This window comes from Cibotium barometz, chromosome 23, assembly GCF_041138505.1.
Source record: "Cibotium barometz isolate CiBa-2024 chromosome 23, ASM4113850v1, whole genome shotgun sequence".
NCBI lineage: Eukaryota > Viridiplantae > Streptophyta > Polypodiopsida > Cyatheales > Cibotiaceae > Cibotium > Cibotium barometz.
This window is the reverse complement of record NC_141068.1, coordinates 30,158,204-30,177,723: the sequence shown is the minus strand read 5'-3', so window position 1 is coordinate 30,177,723 and position 19,520 is coordinate 30,158,204. Positions and strand designations below refer to the sequence as shown.

General features: G+C 39.9%; 1 protein-coding gene across 1 annotated transcript; it reads right to left on the bottom strand.

Moving 5' to 3' along the window:
- Window positions 1-507: 507 nt before the first annotated feature.
- LOC147625839 (nuclear transport factor 2-like) lies at window positions 508-4,051 on the bottom strand. Its single transcript, XM_086817417.1, has 10 exons — window positions 3,867-4,051; window positions 3,629-3,695; window positions 3,405-3,548; window positions 2,614-2,914; window positions 2,269-2,534; window positions 1,956-2,166; window positions 1,746-1,867; window positions 1,588-1,650; window positions 1,386-1,458; window positions 508-1,299 (listed from the first exon to the last, which is right to left on the bottom strand). Exons 2-10 carry the CDS (start codon window positions 3,680-3,682, stop codon window positions 989-991), a joined length of 1,545 nt encoding a protein of 514 aa, XP_086673543.1. The 5' UTR covers window positions 3,683-3,695; window positions 3,867-4,051; the 3' UTR covers window positions 508-988.
- Window positions 4,052-19,520: the final 15,469 nt, after the last annotated feature.

The window sequence follows — 19,520 nt, the reverse complement described above, 5'->3', positions numbered from 1 at the left end:
CCTAAGGCTCGGCGAGCTCTTTGAGCTTGGCTTCTATCTCCGATGCCTTTGTCTTAAGCTTGTTATTGGCAGCTCAGCAAAGCTTGGCTTGGGCGTGTTTTCATGGATGTACTGTAATTAGTCAAAACAAACTATCCAAGGGATACTACACATGCCAAGATCAACTTTTCATCTAAAAAATCGAGGCAATAACATACAAATCACTTTCTTGAGCACATTTGTGAAGCGCGAAGAGTATATCTACAAATTGCTCGCAGAAAATAAGCAGAAGCCAAGGTGGAGAACTAACCCGAAAATTCAATATTGATGAGCGCGAAAACACAGATGCACCCAAGCCTATCGTAGTTCAGCATCTTAAACTGCTAACATCACTTGATATACTAGAGATCATAAGTGCCAACTGCTGATAAAACAAAAGATGCTACTGTACCGCAAACAGACCCCTGCACAAACACAAGTCCTATCCCAAAATAGCTATGTTTACAGACAACTATTTGCTACCTGTGATTAATCATAGAAAGAGTTGCTTGTATCCTGTAAAATGTCTGAAGGGTAAATCACAGCCCCTGTATTGTACACAAAGATGAATGGGCATAGAATCATGCCAAAGCAAGGGTTAATTACAATCTACAAGAGGCTAGCCAGATGGTAATAGTTAATGGTTAAACTAGAGCAAGTCTTAAAGGTCGCAATGGCTGGGTAATTTAAGCAAAACGCATCAGTTTCCACTTCAGAAGTGCAGGCCACAGGAATAGATGCAAAATTGTGGGCAAAATCTCTGCCAGAGTGCACCTATCCTTGGTGTGTCTGCAACGAATCAAAACCTAAAATGCCAACCTAGATGGGTTGCAGCAGTAAGGTAACCCATAGATAATACACAACCTCCAAAGTAGGTCTAGCCTAGAGTCTAGATCTAGCATAACAGCTTCATAAAAGTAAATAGAGAGTTGTGCAACAGGTCCAAGCTGATATGCCGATTTCAACCCTCTTACTCTGGTGCTGACCCTCGCCCACGTCCTACTTGATTCCCGGCACCCCTCCTCACTGGCCGAGGCCCATTCCAGCCCTGGCTATCAGCTCTGCGATATCCATTAACAGTGTTAAAATTGGATCCATAGTTAGAAGCATAGGAAGCATTCCCCCCACCATAATTTCCATGGCCTGCGCCACTGCCACGTCCACCTTCCCTCTCAAAATCCTGTCCACTCCCTCGTGCAAAGCCTCGACCACCAAAATAGCCCCTGCCCCGCATCACATCGTTTTGGTAGCCTCTGCCTTGATTGAATCGTCCCCTGCCAGCTGTTAATACAGCTAATGACTTGTGAGAATAACAGCTGAGGTAAGCCAAAAAATAACCAAGATTTCGAGAGGTAACCTCTGCTCACCTCGTTGGGCCATTGGCATTGGCTTCTTCTCCTCCACATAAACTTGGCGTCCACCAATATGAATGGGAGAAGCCTGCACCAAAAATCTTACTACCTTTTGAGACTCGATGTGGTTAAATTAACCATGTCTGGCTCAAAAGTCACTCTAGCTTTGATAAACACTGACAACAAAAATGATTTTGAAGGTACGGGCATAGCATACCTCTATCGCACTTTGGGCTGAGCTGGGTTCATCAAACTCTATGAAGGCAAAACATACTCCTAGCTGCATCACACCACCAGAAAAGCCAGTCAGATCCCACCTGTAAGTAACTTGAGGGTGTATTTTATTTTATTTTTCTCTAAGAAAGAATTTGTCACCCTCTGATTCCGGAGGTTGACACCTCCAGGCTTGATGGTCCCGAACTTCTCGAACTCCTCTTCCAGATCTGATGCCGTGATGCTCAAAGGGAGATTTTTCACATAGACAGACCGCCCATCACCTGAAAATTATCAAATGGAAGCTTTGTAAGAGGCCACATCAAAGAATTGGACAAATTCCACTGTGAAAGCACTATCCAAGAAGTAAACCTTCGAGTCCAGCAGTTGTGCTTTCATCTGGTCCTTCACGAGCCAAAGTTGCTCCATCTGATGCCAGACTTGTTGCAACTGGTGCATGAACCAGTTGGGCCGCTTGGGAAGGTGTTGTATGGCGGTCAACTTGAGCTGGCACAGACTTTAGCCCCGCAGTCAAAATGGTGGCGGTGGCAGAGGCACCGGGTGCATCACTCCGAACCCGAAGCTGAACAACCACAAAAAGGACAGGTGTCATGCACTACCTATAATAATGAAGTTTGCTCAGTAAAAGCTCTTGCAGCAGCTTGAAGAAGAAGTTTGTTCATACTATTGAGGCATATGACTTCTTCGGTGCTTCTTCAGGATTTGACTCTTCCATAGCAGGAGGGAGCTGCTCTTCAGAAGCCGTCGCCACATTAACTTCTTCAGGGGGTGGCGTGTCACCCGCATCTTCATCATTCCCCTCTTCAATCTCTGGGGCCTCTTCCTCCTCAGGAACCTGATATGGTTGTTCCACTGGAAGAGCCTCTTCGAGAGAGGAACTCGAATAATCCCTGGCGTCCTGTTGAGGAGAAGGCCGTAAATCAACCCCCCCTGGATCCAAAGATATTCGTTACTGCCATAATCATGCATGCCAAATCTGCCAGCAATTAACAACAAAAGAAAATTTTACCTTGCTCCAGTACAGGGATGTGCTGCTCTATGGTGCCATTTGCCAATGGGACAACAAGTGGCTCAAGAGGCTTTGGCTCACCATCCAAATACCTGAACATGTCATTCAACACGAAATACCCTACCTGCTGCGGTGCTAAGAAAAAGGTTTGGACAAAATTGCGTTTAGGCCGGCCGTGGCTGGATAGAGAGCCAGTCACCATTACAAGCACACTGCCATTCAAGGACTCCAGAGAATCAACGGTCTTGATCTCAGCCCGAAAATCTCTGTAATCCAGGGACATGATCTTCTGGTCAATTCCCTGCAAGAAAAGACCAGTTATCAAAACACTTTCTTCCCTCCTACCCATCATCATCTGGGATCGATTAAAGCATCAGCCTGATTATGGTCAAAGCACGTGAATGTGTTACATGAGTATGGGTACATGATGATTGTTTTTTAGATGTTTTTGTGTATAAATCTTATGGTAAGAAACCACATTATGGATGTGGTGCATGATAGGGTGGGTACATTACGATTGTGATAAAATATTAAGATATATGATTATGGTCATCAAGGACACGTCACATTTAACACATTATGATTGTCTTGTGTATTAATCTGTATGATTATGGTCATAAACCGCATCATAGATTATTTAACTTCATCACTATTCTGATGAGTATGGTCATAAGCCAACACATGTATATGTTACATGATTATTTATGTGCATTACTGAGGTTAGAGCATGGCGGACGTGTTTAGGTATACTACCGCCTCATGGATGTGCTACATGATGAAAATCCACTTACAGCCTGGGAGATGACGATGTCCACGGCACCATTGGGTCCCGCCTCTGCTCGAGAAAGAATGCTTCGATCTGTGTAGAAGCGATGGACCACCTGAGGAGTCTGGTGGAGCACATTATAATACTTGCTCACGAAAGTATTTCCAACCTGAACAGAGAAAACTAAGATCAGTGGAAATGAGGGGCTCTTCAAGTGATCAATCCAGATATAGAATGCGCGTTACTTACAAGACTAGCAGTCGCGGGAATGGCTGGGGCAACGCTGCCTGGTTTGCCTGCCATGGATTCTGAGCAACTGCAGACCAAGAAATAAAGAGGGAAAAAAAAATCTTTGCAAGATCGGAGGGGAGCTAACTGTTAAACCCTAAATAGACCCTAAATCTGGCAATGGAACTCCAAATCTGGCATACAGAGGAACATCGAATAAGGGCTTATCTGATTGAATGGAAGTGGAGAGAAGCTTTACCTTTAGATCAAAAAGACAGAAGAATTTCCTGTTCTTCTGCCGAGAAAAACCCTAGAGTTGATCCAAGTTGTTAATCGCGATCTTGACAAAAGCGATGTGAGGGGTGATGGGGTAGCGGGGCAAGAAGGTGATTTTGAGGAAGGCGGGGGAAAGGGGTGAGGATGGACGCCTTCACCCTAGCTATAGTTGAAAAGTTTAAATATCTTGTTTTTACACAGAAATAAAACCTTTTTTTTTTGGGAGTACATACATATATACATTTATAGAAATAAAACTCAGTCCCTCAAAAATACAAGCTCTGACAAAGTAGGAAAGCTAACCCAACTCTTTGATGACAGAAAACAAGGCTCTCTTAGGATAGATTATGCAATATGGAAAATCTTCGATGATAGAAACCAAGGCTCTCTCCAATGATAGAAACCAAGGCTCTCTTCAGATAAATTATGCAATATGGAAAATCCCTCCAAGATCTTCTCCCTTTCTTTGCTATCAGACAAGTCCCTTGACCTTTAGAATTAGATTCCACCAGCATCCTTTACCCATGCCACAAGTAACTCTTGTGCTTGTCATCAACCAGCTCCTTCTTGTCCCAACTCTTTGAGTTGTACCTCTGTAATCAAATAGTGATAAAGGTTAGACCCTTTAGAAGTATGCACCACCATCTCAGCATCATTATCAGAAGCTCCCATAGACCCACTAAATCCCCCCTTATGTACACTGTACTATTTGAAGTACTTTAAGAACATTAGCATTGCAGCCATTGGCATAATACACAGCCCAGCAATTAGAGATGCAGGTATATTTACATTTAACAGAATCAACCCCTTGACTAACCTTAACATCAAGCACTCAACTAACTCTAACATCAACAGAATCAAACACTCTAATATTCCTAGATAACCGTATTTCCAGAAGGCATGTAAACCTAATAACAGCCAACACCCATGAAGTCTCTGAATCTCAGTCCCAATATTTACTAAAGAACCACATAGGCCATATCATTTGACATAACCGTATTTCCAGAAGGCATGTAAACCTAATAACAGCCAACACGAATCTGAGTCCCAATATTTACTAAAGAACCACATAGGCCATATCATTTGACACCCACCTCATCAGCTATCCACTTGTTCATTCTTCCCCAAAAGTCCCTAAAGGCTGGACAACTCTAAAAGGCATGAAACCTATCTTTCGAAGGTAAATCTACACCTAGTACACACACCAAAAGTAAAATTCATTTTGACCAACTTGACCCCTGAGGGTAGAGCAATCATCATAACTTTCCAGAGAAAATCCCATTTAAACTTCCAACTAGCAAGTCTCCCAATTGAGTCACCATACCTTGTATAAGTACAGGGCATTAATGCATGTGACCACTAGCTCCTCTCAATTGGTTGAAGGAAAATGGGGTGGCACTACTATATAGAAATAAAATCTAACCTATGTGCCCAAGAAAGATTGAGCTAAGATTCTCTCTCTCTCTCTCTCTCTCTCTCTCTCTCTCTCTCTCTCTCTCTCTCTCTCTCTCTCTCTCTCTCGGTGCCATAGTATAGATAGATACAAGCTTAGAAGGAGGGACACTCTTCAACAAGGGCCATTGAGGTGGGGCAATTGGCATGGCATGTAAATGGTCAAATTTGACTTGCTAAGGGAAATAGTGTCGACTCCACTATTATATTATAGTGATTCCATTACAATCGACCTTCTAATACCTTGGATTTAACCAAGTAAGAGGGCTTACCTTGGGTTCATGATCACCACATAGCTTGGCTACTAGAGTCAAGATGGTTAGTCCTAGAAAAAGGAATCTTCTAGTACCAAGTGATTGTTGAGAGGAGATCAAAATAATCCACTGCCATATGATTGGGTTAGACTTACTCAGGACACTACCATGCTAGTGCTTTATTGGCAAGATTTGAGCAAGTGACTAGTGGACTATATGATAAGCAAACATTTGAGTGTAAGAGAGTGACCGTTAGGAGTTGTACAAGTCCCTAGGGATCTTCAAAAAAATTCATAGGATATTGAAGAGGAGAGAAGATCATTTCTTTACCCACAAGGTACTGTAAGTCTCATACACAAGTCATCTTTCCCAAGGTACAATTACCTCTTTGCATATAATTTATAATTTTTCCTTTTATAAATAAATTGGTAACTTTATTTTAAATGAAATTATGAAAATAAATTCCTAGTCTCTGCACATTTCTCAAAACTAGAGACTCTTAAAAGTTTAATTTTGACCCTTTACCCTTGGCTTGAATCAGATATTGCACATAACTTTTGTAGGAAACCTTATCAAATTGAGTGAACCTCCTTATTGCTTAGAAGTTAGAATTCCTTTTTTTAGGAAAATTAATGGTGCAAGGATAATCAATAATTCTAGAGAGAGAAAAAGAAATTATTAAATATGCGTGGGTAAGATTAAGGTCAAGACCCTATATTTAACTTAGAAAGCCAAATTGTATACATGTGGATAGATTAGATCAATTTCTCCTAAGAAAACATATCTTTAGAGAGAGAAAATCCTAATCAGTCCTTAAATCACGGATTATGAGAGTATCTTATTATCATTAAAAAACAAATGCAAAGTCATATCTTATAAGGAAAGTCATGAGTGTATTAAAGAGACCAAATTAAATGATCCTTAGTAAGAATTAGGATCAAGGCCAAGGATAGAAAAAGCAAGGACTGGATGTGCTCAATTCAAAGGGGACAAGTCCCTAAGTTTGTGAAGGATTTGACATCCCATGAATAACAAGGACAATGAATCCAATAAAGAGAATAAATGAACGTTGGAAAATTTTAACAAACCTTCAAGGAAGGAAAGACCTTAAGAACCCTTAGAGATTTTCAACATAAAGACAAGCTCAAATGAGAGAATTAAATAAAGGACTTTCTAGTACATAAAGGACCTTACTTGAAGTTGAATGGAATGACTTATGGAATCAAGGCTTAAAAGTGACCCTAAGAAAGGGAAAATCTTGAGAAGACCTTGCAAGATATGTGTGGCTGGAGGGATTCAACTTACTTGGAGTTTCGATTGGAGAGTTGTGATGTCTCATTGAACTTGCAATGGTTTACACTACTTTGAATATGAATATGGTATATGTTGTTTGAAATTCTACTTTATTGTTTGGATACTGTATTCATGTGATGCATATGTATTTGTTTGTGGAAACCTATGAAGGTAACACATAGTCGTGTGGATGTCATCTGCGGGGTACATCACACGAAGGTGGTCATCCCGAGACCTTGACCTGTCTCAGCTAAACGTGGGTGTGCTCCTGGTATGATTGGTGTGATAGATAGGAAGCATCTCAAGAGTGAAATGGGTAGGGTAATTCCTGGTGGCTAAGTATGCATGTTAGTACTAGACATACGTGGCTCTTGACGTCGGTACCTATAGTGTTTGAGTTTTTAGGATAAGTGAAAACCAATAGAAGCAGCTCCTAAGATTATTTGCACTTGTGTTGAGGTGGATGCAAGACATGTAGAGCTTCTTCGGTCATCATAGTGGTCCATGAGTGTTTAGTCTTATTGGTGTGTATCATCTTGATCTAAGGATCATAGTCATGGTACGACACGAATTATGATGATTATGTGACACTAATGTGTTACTTATGATATGTGATATGGACACATGAAATATACATGCATGGAATGAACTATAAGTTTTTCTTTTATGAAAGGAGTGTTTTTCAAAGGAGTATGTGTGTGAACTTATCTTAAGTGGTGTGTGTAAGTAAAGTAACAATTGTAATTACGGGTGCATGATTTCACACTGGCTCTTGTGGAGGGCGGAAGGCTAGATGTTATGTGCATATACTAGGAGGCTAACCCACCCTAGGCATGTGAACATGGGAGCATGGGAACATGCTCTAGTGGGATAAGGGTTAGGTCTAACCTTGGGTTGAGGTTAGGGTCAGGCAACCAAGGGTCACACATGGAAATGGAAGACCAAGAGTCACATGGAAGTGGAAGGCCAAGAGTCACACATGGAAATGGAAGATCAAGAGTCACTTTGGAAATGGAAGGTCAAGAGTCACTTGAGAGCTCTCCTATAAATAGGAGCATGGGGCACTCTCAAGGGATTTCCTCTTGTGTAGAGCATGGTATCCACTCTCTTGCCATTTCACACTAGAGCTATGTATGTGCTGCTGGAATGATGTCATATCTCTTAGTGGTATGGGACACCAAGGTAAGGTATGTGGTACTTCATTATATTTATGTGTGCACTCTTGGGCGGTCGGGTGGATGAGTATATGCTTGGATTATGCATGTTAATGCATAGTTATTAACTAGAGAGATCGTTAGAGTTTTAACAGTGGCATCAAAGCAGTCTCCAGTTAATTTTGGATGTTTTTTCTCCTCTTAATCCTCTCATTATACCAAAAAATTTAGCATTTTAAGTAAATTCTAATGTTTACTAAACAAAAAAATGCTATTTTTTGGTTGGTTTTGGTAACCTATGCATGTGGAATGTCAATATGATGATTGGAATGCATGCTTCTGAATTTCAATGGACGTATCGACGTTGCGGGGAAATTTCGTGAGTGGAAATGCTATTTTTCTCTATTTTTATGATTAAAATAAGAATTTTATGAAATTTATTCCCAAAATACCACACATGCTATTGTGGGTTATTTTTGGTAGAATTGATTCCCTAAATTTCTAAAAAATTTAAGAAAATTTCCTAATTGTTTAAGAATTTTTATGAGCATTTTATGGTAAAAAAGCATTTTAACGGGTTTCCCGCAAGCATGCTATCAAATTTCGACCGATTTTATGCTCAAATGTAGTAGGGGCGAAATGTTGATGCATTGGGTTCTCTCCCATGTGTGCGGCATGATTTCTCTCTCTCAAATTGGAATTTTCTCTCATATTTTCTCTTCCGTGTGGGAACACCCCTTGTGTGGGTAATCAAGATTAATGATTAACCACATGATTAACAGAGGAAATGAGAAGAAGAGAGAGAAATGATTGCTGGGGAGGATAAGTGAAGAGAGAAAAGAAGCTTTAAGGCTTCTCTTTCTCCAAGTGGTTGTCACGCGCAGCAGACCCGCGTGCGGGGGGGGAGGGGGGGTTTTCTCAAGGCTGCGGTAGCAAACCCCCCCATGAAACATTAAGAGAATAAAATTTTTAAATCAAATCTTTAAAAATATTTTGATTCAAATCTTTAAAAAGAAGAAGAAGAAGATGTTTTTTCTTCTCCCATGCTCACTTGTGCCAGAGCCTGAGGGTGGGGGGTATTTCTCCATGGCGGCAGTAATCTTCGATGAAAAGCTTTGTAAGATTTTGAATAAGCTTTGTTAAGATTTTTTTATTAAAGCTTAAGAGAGAAAAAAAAAGAAAAAAAATCTTTAATTTTCATGATTCAAAGCTTTTAAAAAAAAGAAAAGGGAAACTTCATTTTCATGTTAAAAAACCAATTTCATGATGAGCCCTTTGGTTTTTGGGGTACAATTTTTTTGGACCTTTCAAATTTCTGTATTTTTTGTCTTTTCATTTTCCAGCAACCCTTGGCTTTCCATACTTCGGGATGACTTTTCAAGTTCTGAATTTTTTGACCGTTTGTATTCTAATGTGTTCGGGGTGCATTAAAAATTTCAAAAAAGTCTTGAAAATTTGAGAAAAATTAGACAAAGGTTATTTCAAATTTTTAGAATATCTAGGTTTGGTGACTCATGTTTGGTGTGTCCATTCGCGTGCCTGTGATCATTCAAATTCTTTTAAAAAATCTATTTTTTGTCTAAAAAATTAGTAAATCCATTAAATTGTAAATTTTGATTGGATGTGAGAATTGTTGGGCAGAATTGAATAATTTCGTGATCGATGGGATTCTCGAGGTAATTTTATTTTATAATTACCAAAAATTAGAAAATTTCTAGAAAAATATTTTAGAAATTCTAAAAATTGGTATTTTTGAAATATTATTTTTATTTTGGTAAATTTTATTGTTAAAATTTTCTAGAAAATTTAGATTTGGAGTGCCATAAGATGGGATTTGGTAGAATTCAAAATTAGTAAATTTTGAGGTCCTAGGAAAATAGGAAAATAGGAAAAATTAAGAAGAAATCATGATAATTCTTTTTTCTCGAGAATTTAATATTTTCGAGGGTTATTTAGTGTTGAAGTATGTTTTAATGTGCTGACATTAGATAGATGCGGGTTATTCACATATTATTAATGCGATTGTATCTCGTATTAGTAGTTATTTGCGTTTGGATTAATTATAGACGATGTTTCATAATTTTTACCATTGTTTAGCCATTCTTATTGGACATGTTCCTTACTTTCTTCGATGATGGCTGGAATCTGAGTTCCAAGAATGTCTCGCCTTTGACACTTGTCCATGATAATTTAATTTACACTTGTTTAAGTGTGGTCTATGCTTAATTTCCTAAGCCTAAGATAAATTCTATCATGGGTTAGTTGATCTATTTGTTTTGGTGGATTTTTATTGGATGGTTTCCAAGTTTTATATGGACTCATCAACTTCTGCCTAGATCTCTACGTTCATATACTCCGGATCGATGAGTTGGCCACCGATTTTAATGCTTCTTTTGGCATGATCAATGATCATTAGATGACATGAATTGATTTTTATGATCAACTATGGTTTTCATGGATTCGAGGTGCTACTATGCTTCTATCCATGGTTTTATGAGATTCTTTTGGATAATATCATGTGCTTTGAAGGTAGCATTTATCTTCGTTTGTGCACGTAATTTGGAGATGTTTCTTGTACTCTTTTACATATTTCAACTTAGATACCTAGTTGTTTATGTATCTAGGTGAATTATTATTTTTCTACCCTAGCTTTATTGTGTTTATTGGGTAGTTATCATTAGAAATGCGCCAATACTACAAATTTTTTTCTAATGATATACTCAGAAAGAGTTATTCTTTGATGTGGTCTCAGGTATATAGAGACATGTTTTAGTATATGAAAGTCTGGGATAAGTCCATCTCATTCCTTTTATGCAGGATTTTATTCATATTTCCTAAACGGTATACTAGGGAGTTCCAAATTGGTAAGGTATGTATGGGTGGTATCATGGTGGTATGGGACGCTAGCAATTCCTCGAACATATTATCTTATCAGATAATTTGGGCTCAAGATTGTTGCCTTGCTAACATCACTTGGCATGTTGACCACAACATTTAAAGACAATCTCATTTTTTGAATTCACTTAAAGTTGTAGTGTAGGCGTTCTCTAGATAAACTTCGTTTATCTATAGCCTGCATGTTTTGATGGGTGTAATCTCGTCGGAATTTTCACTTGTTGAAATCTCTTTCTTTAGAGTTCAACGAGTTTATCTTGTTGTGTTTGGATTAAAGAATTTTGGATTCTTCCTTTGTTGGCATTTCTTTCTCTAGTTATGTCCTTTAGGTGATTTATATAGTCCACATGATGGTGTACGGATGTACATATGTGACTTATTGAGACGTTGATAACTCCCTATGTTGATATGGGTAACTTGGGACGCCGAGAATTCCCTGTGGTGCAGATGTGGGTACGTAGGGCCACTGATGGATCCTTGGTTCCTACCATTATAATGCCATGTCTTCCTACTTTATTCCGAATGGTTTACAACAAGATTTCAAGAAATTGGAAACTACTTTAAGTATGAGTTCCTCGATCACCTGCAGTTTGATGGGCAAACAGAGCATGTGAATCAGATTATAAAGGATATGCTCCGTACATAAGTCTCTCGAAAACCATCGAGTTGGAAAAAATATCTTTCAATGATGGAATTTGCTTATAACAGTTCTAAGCATACGGTTATTGGTTATAGTCCGTTCATGCTTATGTATGGGTATCAACCTAGGGCACTTGTTGATGGTCTTAAGGATATTGAGCTTGATGCATCGAGGGATTTCTTGCGTGATATGTTGGAAATGCTGACCCAAGCTTATAATTCTATCAGTAGTGCTTATTAGGATAGAGCACGACTTTATGCTAATAGGGGACGCTCACCTCAATCTTTTGAGCCAATGGCGTTGGTTTATTTGAAAGTTCCTAAAGATTCTCAGACTTTGTCAACATGAAAGTGCTCAAAATTATCTCCTAGATATTGTGGTCCATTCCGAATTATACGTCGGATTGGCACGGTTGCGTATAAATTAAAACGACCTCCGCATGTCAGAGTTCATCCAATCTTTCATGTCAGTAGACTAAAAGAGAAGCTCGAAGATGAGGATAACACAGTTACTCCTCAAGAACTTGTTGAAGTCGAAGATTTGTCTTATGATCCACAACATGAACTTGAAAAGGTACTTGAATTTAGGGAAAGAAAACTTCATAATCGCTTAATCCCTAAGGTTTAAATTAGGTGGAAAGACAAGGAAATTGAGGATTCAACTTGGGAGTCCGTTGTGAACGTTTAGCACAGTTTTCCTTCTTTTCATTGCAAGAGCGCAATGTTTTGAGAAGTATGTTATGTGCACATTATATGTGCATATACTAGGAGGCTAACCCACCCTAAGCATGTGAGCATGGGAGCATAGGAACATGCTCTAGTGGGGTAAGGGTTAGGTCTAACCTTGGGTTGAGGTTAGGGTTAGGCAACCAACGGTCACACATGGAAATGGAAGGCCAAGAGTCACATGGAAATGGAAGGTCAAGAGTCACTCTGGAAATGGAAGGTCAAGAGTCACTTGAAAGCTCTCCTATAATAAATAGGAGCATAGGGCACTCTCAAGGGATGTCTTCTTGTGTAGAGCATGATATTCACTCTCTTGCCATTTCACACTAGAGCTCTGTGCTGCTAGAATGATGTCATATCTCTTGGTGGTATGGGACACCAAGGTAAGGTATGTGGTACTTCATTGTATTTATGTGTGTACCCTTAGGCTCGGGGGTGGTGGGTGGATGAGTATATGCCCAGATTATGCATGTTTATGCATAGTGATTAACTAGAGAGATCTTTAGGGTTTTAACACTAGACCCATGGGATTGGATGGGGCTTGGCTAAGCCTATGGATTTGGTTAAAGTAAAAAAAGTATTAAACATTAGAAAGTAGGCAATCGGGTGCACTCGAGTTGCGATGAGTACTTCCCACAATGAAACAAACTTAGTTTTTTAGAAAGAGAAAAACTTGGCATAAGTAGTTTAGTCTGGAATGATTAAAAAAAATTAGAAAGAGAAAAACTTGGGATGAGTAGTTTAGTCTAGAAGTCATAAACAGGGATAAAAGAGTTGCCTTCATAATTGAGGAGTCAGGACATCTTGTTAAGCCTTAAGGAGCCGCTCGATGTGACATGCTTGTGAGAATTATGAAGGGAAATCACCTAGAGGAATCATTCACCTTTCTTGTGTAATGATTTTTTTAGTCAAACTAAGAGGAGCCGACAAAATATCCAAGCATGAGAACAAATGATATTAGGCCCTGAGTGAGTCACTCTACCCTTAGTTGATTTCGTTGCCATAGATAGACGTGTAGGAATCTCACATGAACAATTATAATGTCTGTGGATGTACATGCTCATAAAAAATCAATAAAAAATAATACTAAGCACATTAACTAGGATTAAGAATATTAATCATCCCCACCAAGTCTAAAAAGTCTCAAAAAACTCCAAAAACTAGGCTAAACCAGCTCTTCAGGGAGACATGAGTCCACAGTCCCACAAAAAAAGATGCGAGTTAAACATGTGAGCAAACGTGAGCCTAGAGACGTGAAAACTGTGAGTCTAGAGATATGAGTCGTGAGTCTAGGGATATGAGTCAACTAGTCGGTCGTCGTGAGTCTAGAGACATGAATCAACAGACATGAGTCAACTAGCCATTAGTCTGGAGGCAGGTATATCTAATATTATACTAACCAATTTTTCCTACCTTGAAGACTTATAAGGATACCTTCAAGGATTTTCTTGTCATACAATTTGTACAAACTATATAATTCCAAGGAAAATTAAAATTATTATCCTTTGTAACTATTGGGGCATTAAAATAAAAATTTTACCCACCAATAATTGTAGAGCAACCTTGGCATAGGCCTAGTTCATAAAAGTTTGTGCCTAAATAAGCCTATTTCGTAAATATAAATTCGTGAGCCTAGTTTATACGCAAAAAGGTGTGAGCCCACAGACATACAGTAGAGGCATACGTCTAAAGATGTGAACATGCATGCATAATCTTGTAGATGTGAGCCTACATACATGAGGCCTACATATATGAGGCCTACATATATGATCTTGCATAAATGTGTCCTAACATACACGAGCTTAGAGACATTAGTCTACATGCAGGAACCTAACAGATGCAAGCCTAGAAAAATAAACCAAAAACTCAAACAAAAAAAAAACTAAAATTTTTGTAGCTTTAGTAGAATAAACATGTTTGAAATCAATCTCAGATTTGCTTCATAAAGCTCTAGAAACTGCTTTACCAAAGTGAAACCCTATGCAAACCTGATCTGGATTAATTGTTAGAAATGACAATATAATCGATTGTAGTGCATTAAAACACACCTCCTCAAACCCACCTAGTCGTTGGTCCCAATAAACGACCACCATTCACAACAAAGCGCTCCCTAGTTAAGAAGTCAAAACTCATTCGGATCCACCTTAACCAAGGAGATTTGGGAAGAAATGAGCCAATTAAATGCAAACTTGAGTCGAGGAATAGCTGAATACCTAGAAAAAGGAGTTGCTCTAAGCCCCAGATTCAACAATTGGCTCTATAAATAATGCTATAAATTTTGTGGAAAGGGAGTTAGACCACCCTATCTTTGGGAAAATCTCCAATGAAGGAGCGGGAGAAAGAGCAATAACCTCAAGGTTCGCTCCCTCAAGGAGTGGTCAAACTATATCAGATGCCACAATGTTTCAAACATTTGGTGTTAATGCTCAGCTAGGTTTATCCCAAGTTGACCACGACCAAGCTACCTAAAACTCAGCTAGGTTTATCCCAAGTTTACCACGACCAAGCTACCTAAAAACCACAATTATGGCAATCAAGATATGTCTCTTTAGATGTACCATTTTTAGGGATAAGCATTCCATAAAGCAACTAACAACATGCATAGATAGTGCAAACAAAAGTCCCACTAGAAGCTTCTTCACCGTGGAACCAAGTTCCAGTTCTTCTTCATTTGCACGAGGAATATGGGACATGGGGAAGGGTAAAGAGCCAATGTCCGGGATTACCTCAAACCAAAGGGATCCTACAAGGGCATTTACATAACATGTCTTGAGTCGCAAGCCTATAGTAGCCGTAAAGCCAAGCGAACGTAATACCATTGGAAACCGCATAGCCTAACCTCTCATGTGAAAGAAATCCTAAACCCTGAAACATAGGTTTTCCCTTCTTACCATTGCCATGTGAATATACAGAAGACATGAGATGACATTTAAAATAGGAAGGGGGGCTGCTATAAAACAACACCTAGAGGCTCAAAGTTGGGCAAAACAAAGCTGATCCACATCTCTAATCAATGAAACTGCAGATCCCGTTCAATATATATAGAAGTTTGATGAAGCTTACAAGGCCATGGGAAGGATTAATGATCCCACCAAGATTTGTTCATTCGTACTTTACCTTGAGGGCAAAGCACGCCAATGGTTTACTCTGAAACCACGAAAAGGCCAGTTAGGAGGTCTTGAGACATACATTCATTGTGTGATTCTCACCTAAGTGGCACTAGATGGAGCCCCATTGCACAAATCTATAACCTCGAGAGCAAGAGGAGGGAGAGACAATATGGGATTACATTTCTAGAACCAAGTATCTCCAAATGAGATGTTTATGAGTCATGAACAAGAAGACCCATATGAGCAGCAACAACAATGATCCCTATGGATATCTTGATTGAAGCCATGGTGCAACAAAGAGCAAGAGACCTCAACAATATGGTATGTAGGCCATCATTTGGCAATGCTTTCAATGCAAAGTCCCGCATTGTATTGTGGAGTGTCATCATAAACACCCTACACCAAACCCTTCCGGACAACCAAGTAAGTGAGGTAAAAAGTTTCTTAGCCCCTTTTACTGTTTATTTTGGCTCCCACAGAGGGTAGAGCTAGTACAACAGCTAGGTTTTCTTATAGATACCCGAAAAGTCTAAGAGCTTCCACTTAGGAAGTCCAAGAGCTTCCATGAGCTTCCACTTGGCAAAAGTCAAAAACCCTTACTCCGAACCTAACCATCCCACACACATATGGATCGCACTAACTCGACATCATATGCTACCCACATTGTAGCCACTCTTCTTAGATAGCCTAGCCATTCATTGTGCCTTGCTACATCCATTCCTCTTCCCCGTAATCACACTTCAAATAGAATGACTGCACACACTCAAACTAAGGACCTAATCCCTATCCGTCAGCTAAATGCCATTCCATCTACCAACTACTTGAATTATCCCTTTACCTTGACAAGGTTTCCCTTACGGCCTTTCAAAACCAATCATCATAGGGCCCAGATATCCCTCTCACCGTGCATTACATTGAGTCCTACCATAATATGGATAATCCAAGGAAGGTTAGGATACTGGTGGATGGGCGTGCATCATTGGATCCCTCTCACCGAGGATCTTGTTAGAAGATCCCTACACCTCTTAGCCACCGCCTCGAAATTCCATAGTAGGAAGGGTGGTTCAGGACTTGATCCCCACCAAAGACGATCTCAATTTTAATGGAGCTAAATTTGAAGACATGCCCCCGTCCCATGTGCTCACTTTCCTCACTCATTAGAAGACTAGAGACCAACACAATAAGGTGTCACTCACCATCCTAGCCAAGCTGCTTTACTGGCCAACTAGCTAATTTGGTCGAATCCTTTTACTAATGAATGCCAAGGCTCGTGCGAAAACTTGACAGGCAATCAAGGTACATTATCTCCATGTGCTTACAAAGATTCTATGTCATGCCATTGGCAAATAGCTTCCACCCACTCGACTAGTCGTTTCCTAGCTTATGAAGAAGTCTCTTTTGACAACCCAAGCCTTAGCCTCCCCCACAACGAAGAAAAAGTTGGAGACATCACAAAGCCCCTCAGACTCACATTCCAAGGCATAACCACCTTCATACACCCTTCCACATGGCCAAAGTATGTATGGTGAATCAAAAAATGAATCACATGATGTTTAGTGGAAGATTGACCATCCATGGAACACTAGAGAAGCTTGGCACTTTGTTGATTCCAGGGACCTGTGGACTATCCAGCCCATAGGTCCAACCCAAGTAGTGTATGCCCTATCTCCTCAATGATCGCATTGACCTTAAGTACATGATGACAAAAATCAAAAGAAGGTGGTCTTGATGCAAGTTCTTATGCATGGAAGTAAAGGGCCTATCCACAACTTCCCATATATTGATAAACCCACACCACTCACCACCATGGAGATGCAGCTCCAAATGAAAAACTTTAATGACCTCTACTACACCAAGGTCCCCAACCCGCTATAATAGAGCCACATGCTGGCTCTTTTATCACATCATCCTCATCCTTGAGGAGGTGCCCAAGAACCAATGGATAAGAAAAGAATGGTCTTCTACCTCAATGAAGGTTTCAACTTCCACCAGCATGGTCAAATACTTCCACGGTCACAAGATGGTCACTTTCAAAGACATGCCAATGGATAAGCAAAGAGCATATGGTCTTCGACCTCAATGAAGTTTCCAACTTCCACTAGCATGGTCAAATACTTCCACGGTCATAAGGTGGTTACTTTCAAAGACATGCCATACATCAAGTTTTGATATCATGGGGCGATCCAATGTATATTATAGGTGTCATGCATGGGCTATGGGCGAAGGTGTACTTGTGTAAAAGCTCCTTCCGATGAAAACTCCAACACAATGCTTTCTTTGACCCTTAGTTTTTTACTTTCTTTGTCTCTTTTCATAGAGCTTGAAATTGCGGCACACCTAGATGAGAGTTTTGTACTAACTTTGGGCCCATAAAAAATTGGAAAGTAATAGATAAGGCTCGACATGGGGTGAGACTTACCAACCCGCACTGGTTCCAAAGTCACCACCCTATGACCGTGGAAGTTGTAAGTTCTAGGCATAATATGTTGTCGCACCAAGAAGATCCAGACCACAATCTGTCCATGTGCAAATCATTCTATGGTGGTTTTTATGCCCATTCTGCCACATAGGGTGCGGGCGCTTCTACCAACTGCCAAAACTTGAAGATCCAACCACTTCGTGTATAGGTGAACATGGTTTCACCCACCCAACCTATCATAACTCGCTCGAATGGGCACTCGCTCGAATGGGCACTTATCTTTTTTAAGATGGGGCTAGAACATATAAAGCGTCCTTACCTTGACCTTAATGTTATATAGGGAAAGTCTAAGGACTTTATGTACTTGCTTAAGACTAGTAAATAGTGGCACTAAGGAATACACTATCATTCCCTTGTAATAGAATACTTGTGAGCTCATCTCTTAAGACTAGTAAATAGTGGCACTAAGGAATACACTATCATTCCCTTGTAATAGAATACTTGTGAGCTCATCTCTTAGCTATTCTTTCTTGCACGTATGCTATCAAATCTTGCTTGCTTGATGCATGCATGCTAGATAGGTTGGTTTGTAGGTTTCCCTCTTGCATTAGTTTCTAGGTTTGTTCTCCCTCCTTCTTTGAGAGAGAACCATTGTGAAGGCTATCTCTTTTGGCCTCCATCTAGGCATAGAGAGATCTTCATTCACCCCACTGGTGACAAAGGAGCATTCTAGTGTAACAATGAAGTGAGGACACGACCAAGGATGAGCTAGTACGAGTTCTACAACTCAAAGACGAGACCTAACAATATTTGATTCGGCAAAGGCTAAGGTAAGCTCTTGAATAGTCCCATTAATTTTTTTTTTTATAGGGCCCTCTTTCTTGAGTCCAAAAATTGTATAATGTCTAGGTTAACGTGTCCCCTTCCTAATGGTGATGATCGTGTCCATGTCTAGGTGGTGAAGATGTTACTAGTTTTATAAAGAGGTGTGGATGGTAAAAAATGTAGTAATGGTGAGAGCCTCGGGGCTTGTTGAGGCTAGGTTTGGGTTGGCCTTAAAAGTGCTTGATGTGAGGCCTCATCTCTAAGGTTAGGCCTTGTAAACAAAGGGGAAGTGGTAGAAGGGGGGCATGCCTTTGCTTTATGGGTTTCAATAAGATGACCTCATTTGATTGCCTATTACTCTTGGTGGTCCTAAATTCTGATGTGCGGCAATTTATGGTTCCCAAATCTCACGATGGAACTAGAGATTAGGTTTTTTTTTTTTTTTTTTGGCTAGTTACATCTTCGATGTGATGTGTTTATTGTGTTGGTTATAGTCAAAGAAGAGATTCACACGATCTAGGTGATGTGGGTCACATATCATGGATGAGGCTTGCACCCACCATGGTCCCTCTGTCTAGAGATATACATGGATGGCTATCAATGACAAGGCTTTGTGTAGGTGCAACTATTGTGAGTGCCTATTCTTACAAGATAAGTGTGAAGCCCGTAGTGAATAGTGCAAGTAACGTCATGCATGGGTTGTGTGGGTTGATGTGTGTGTGTGCATGCTCTCAACCATGTGATAGCTCCAACGCTCTACTTTCTTTAACTTTTTTTTTTGCCTTTCCTCGATAATTTTCACTTTGGTTGAGAGATGATTACGGGGTTTAGTCATCATGAGGTTATTGTTGAAGGGGTTAGTTATTGGTG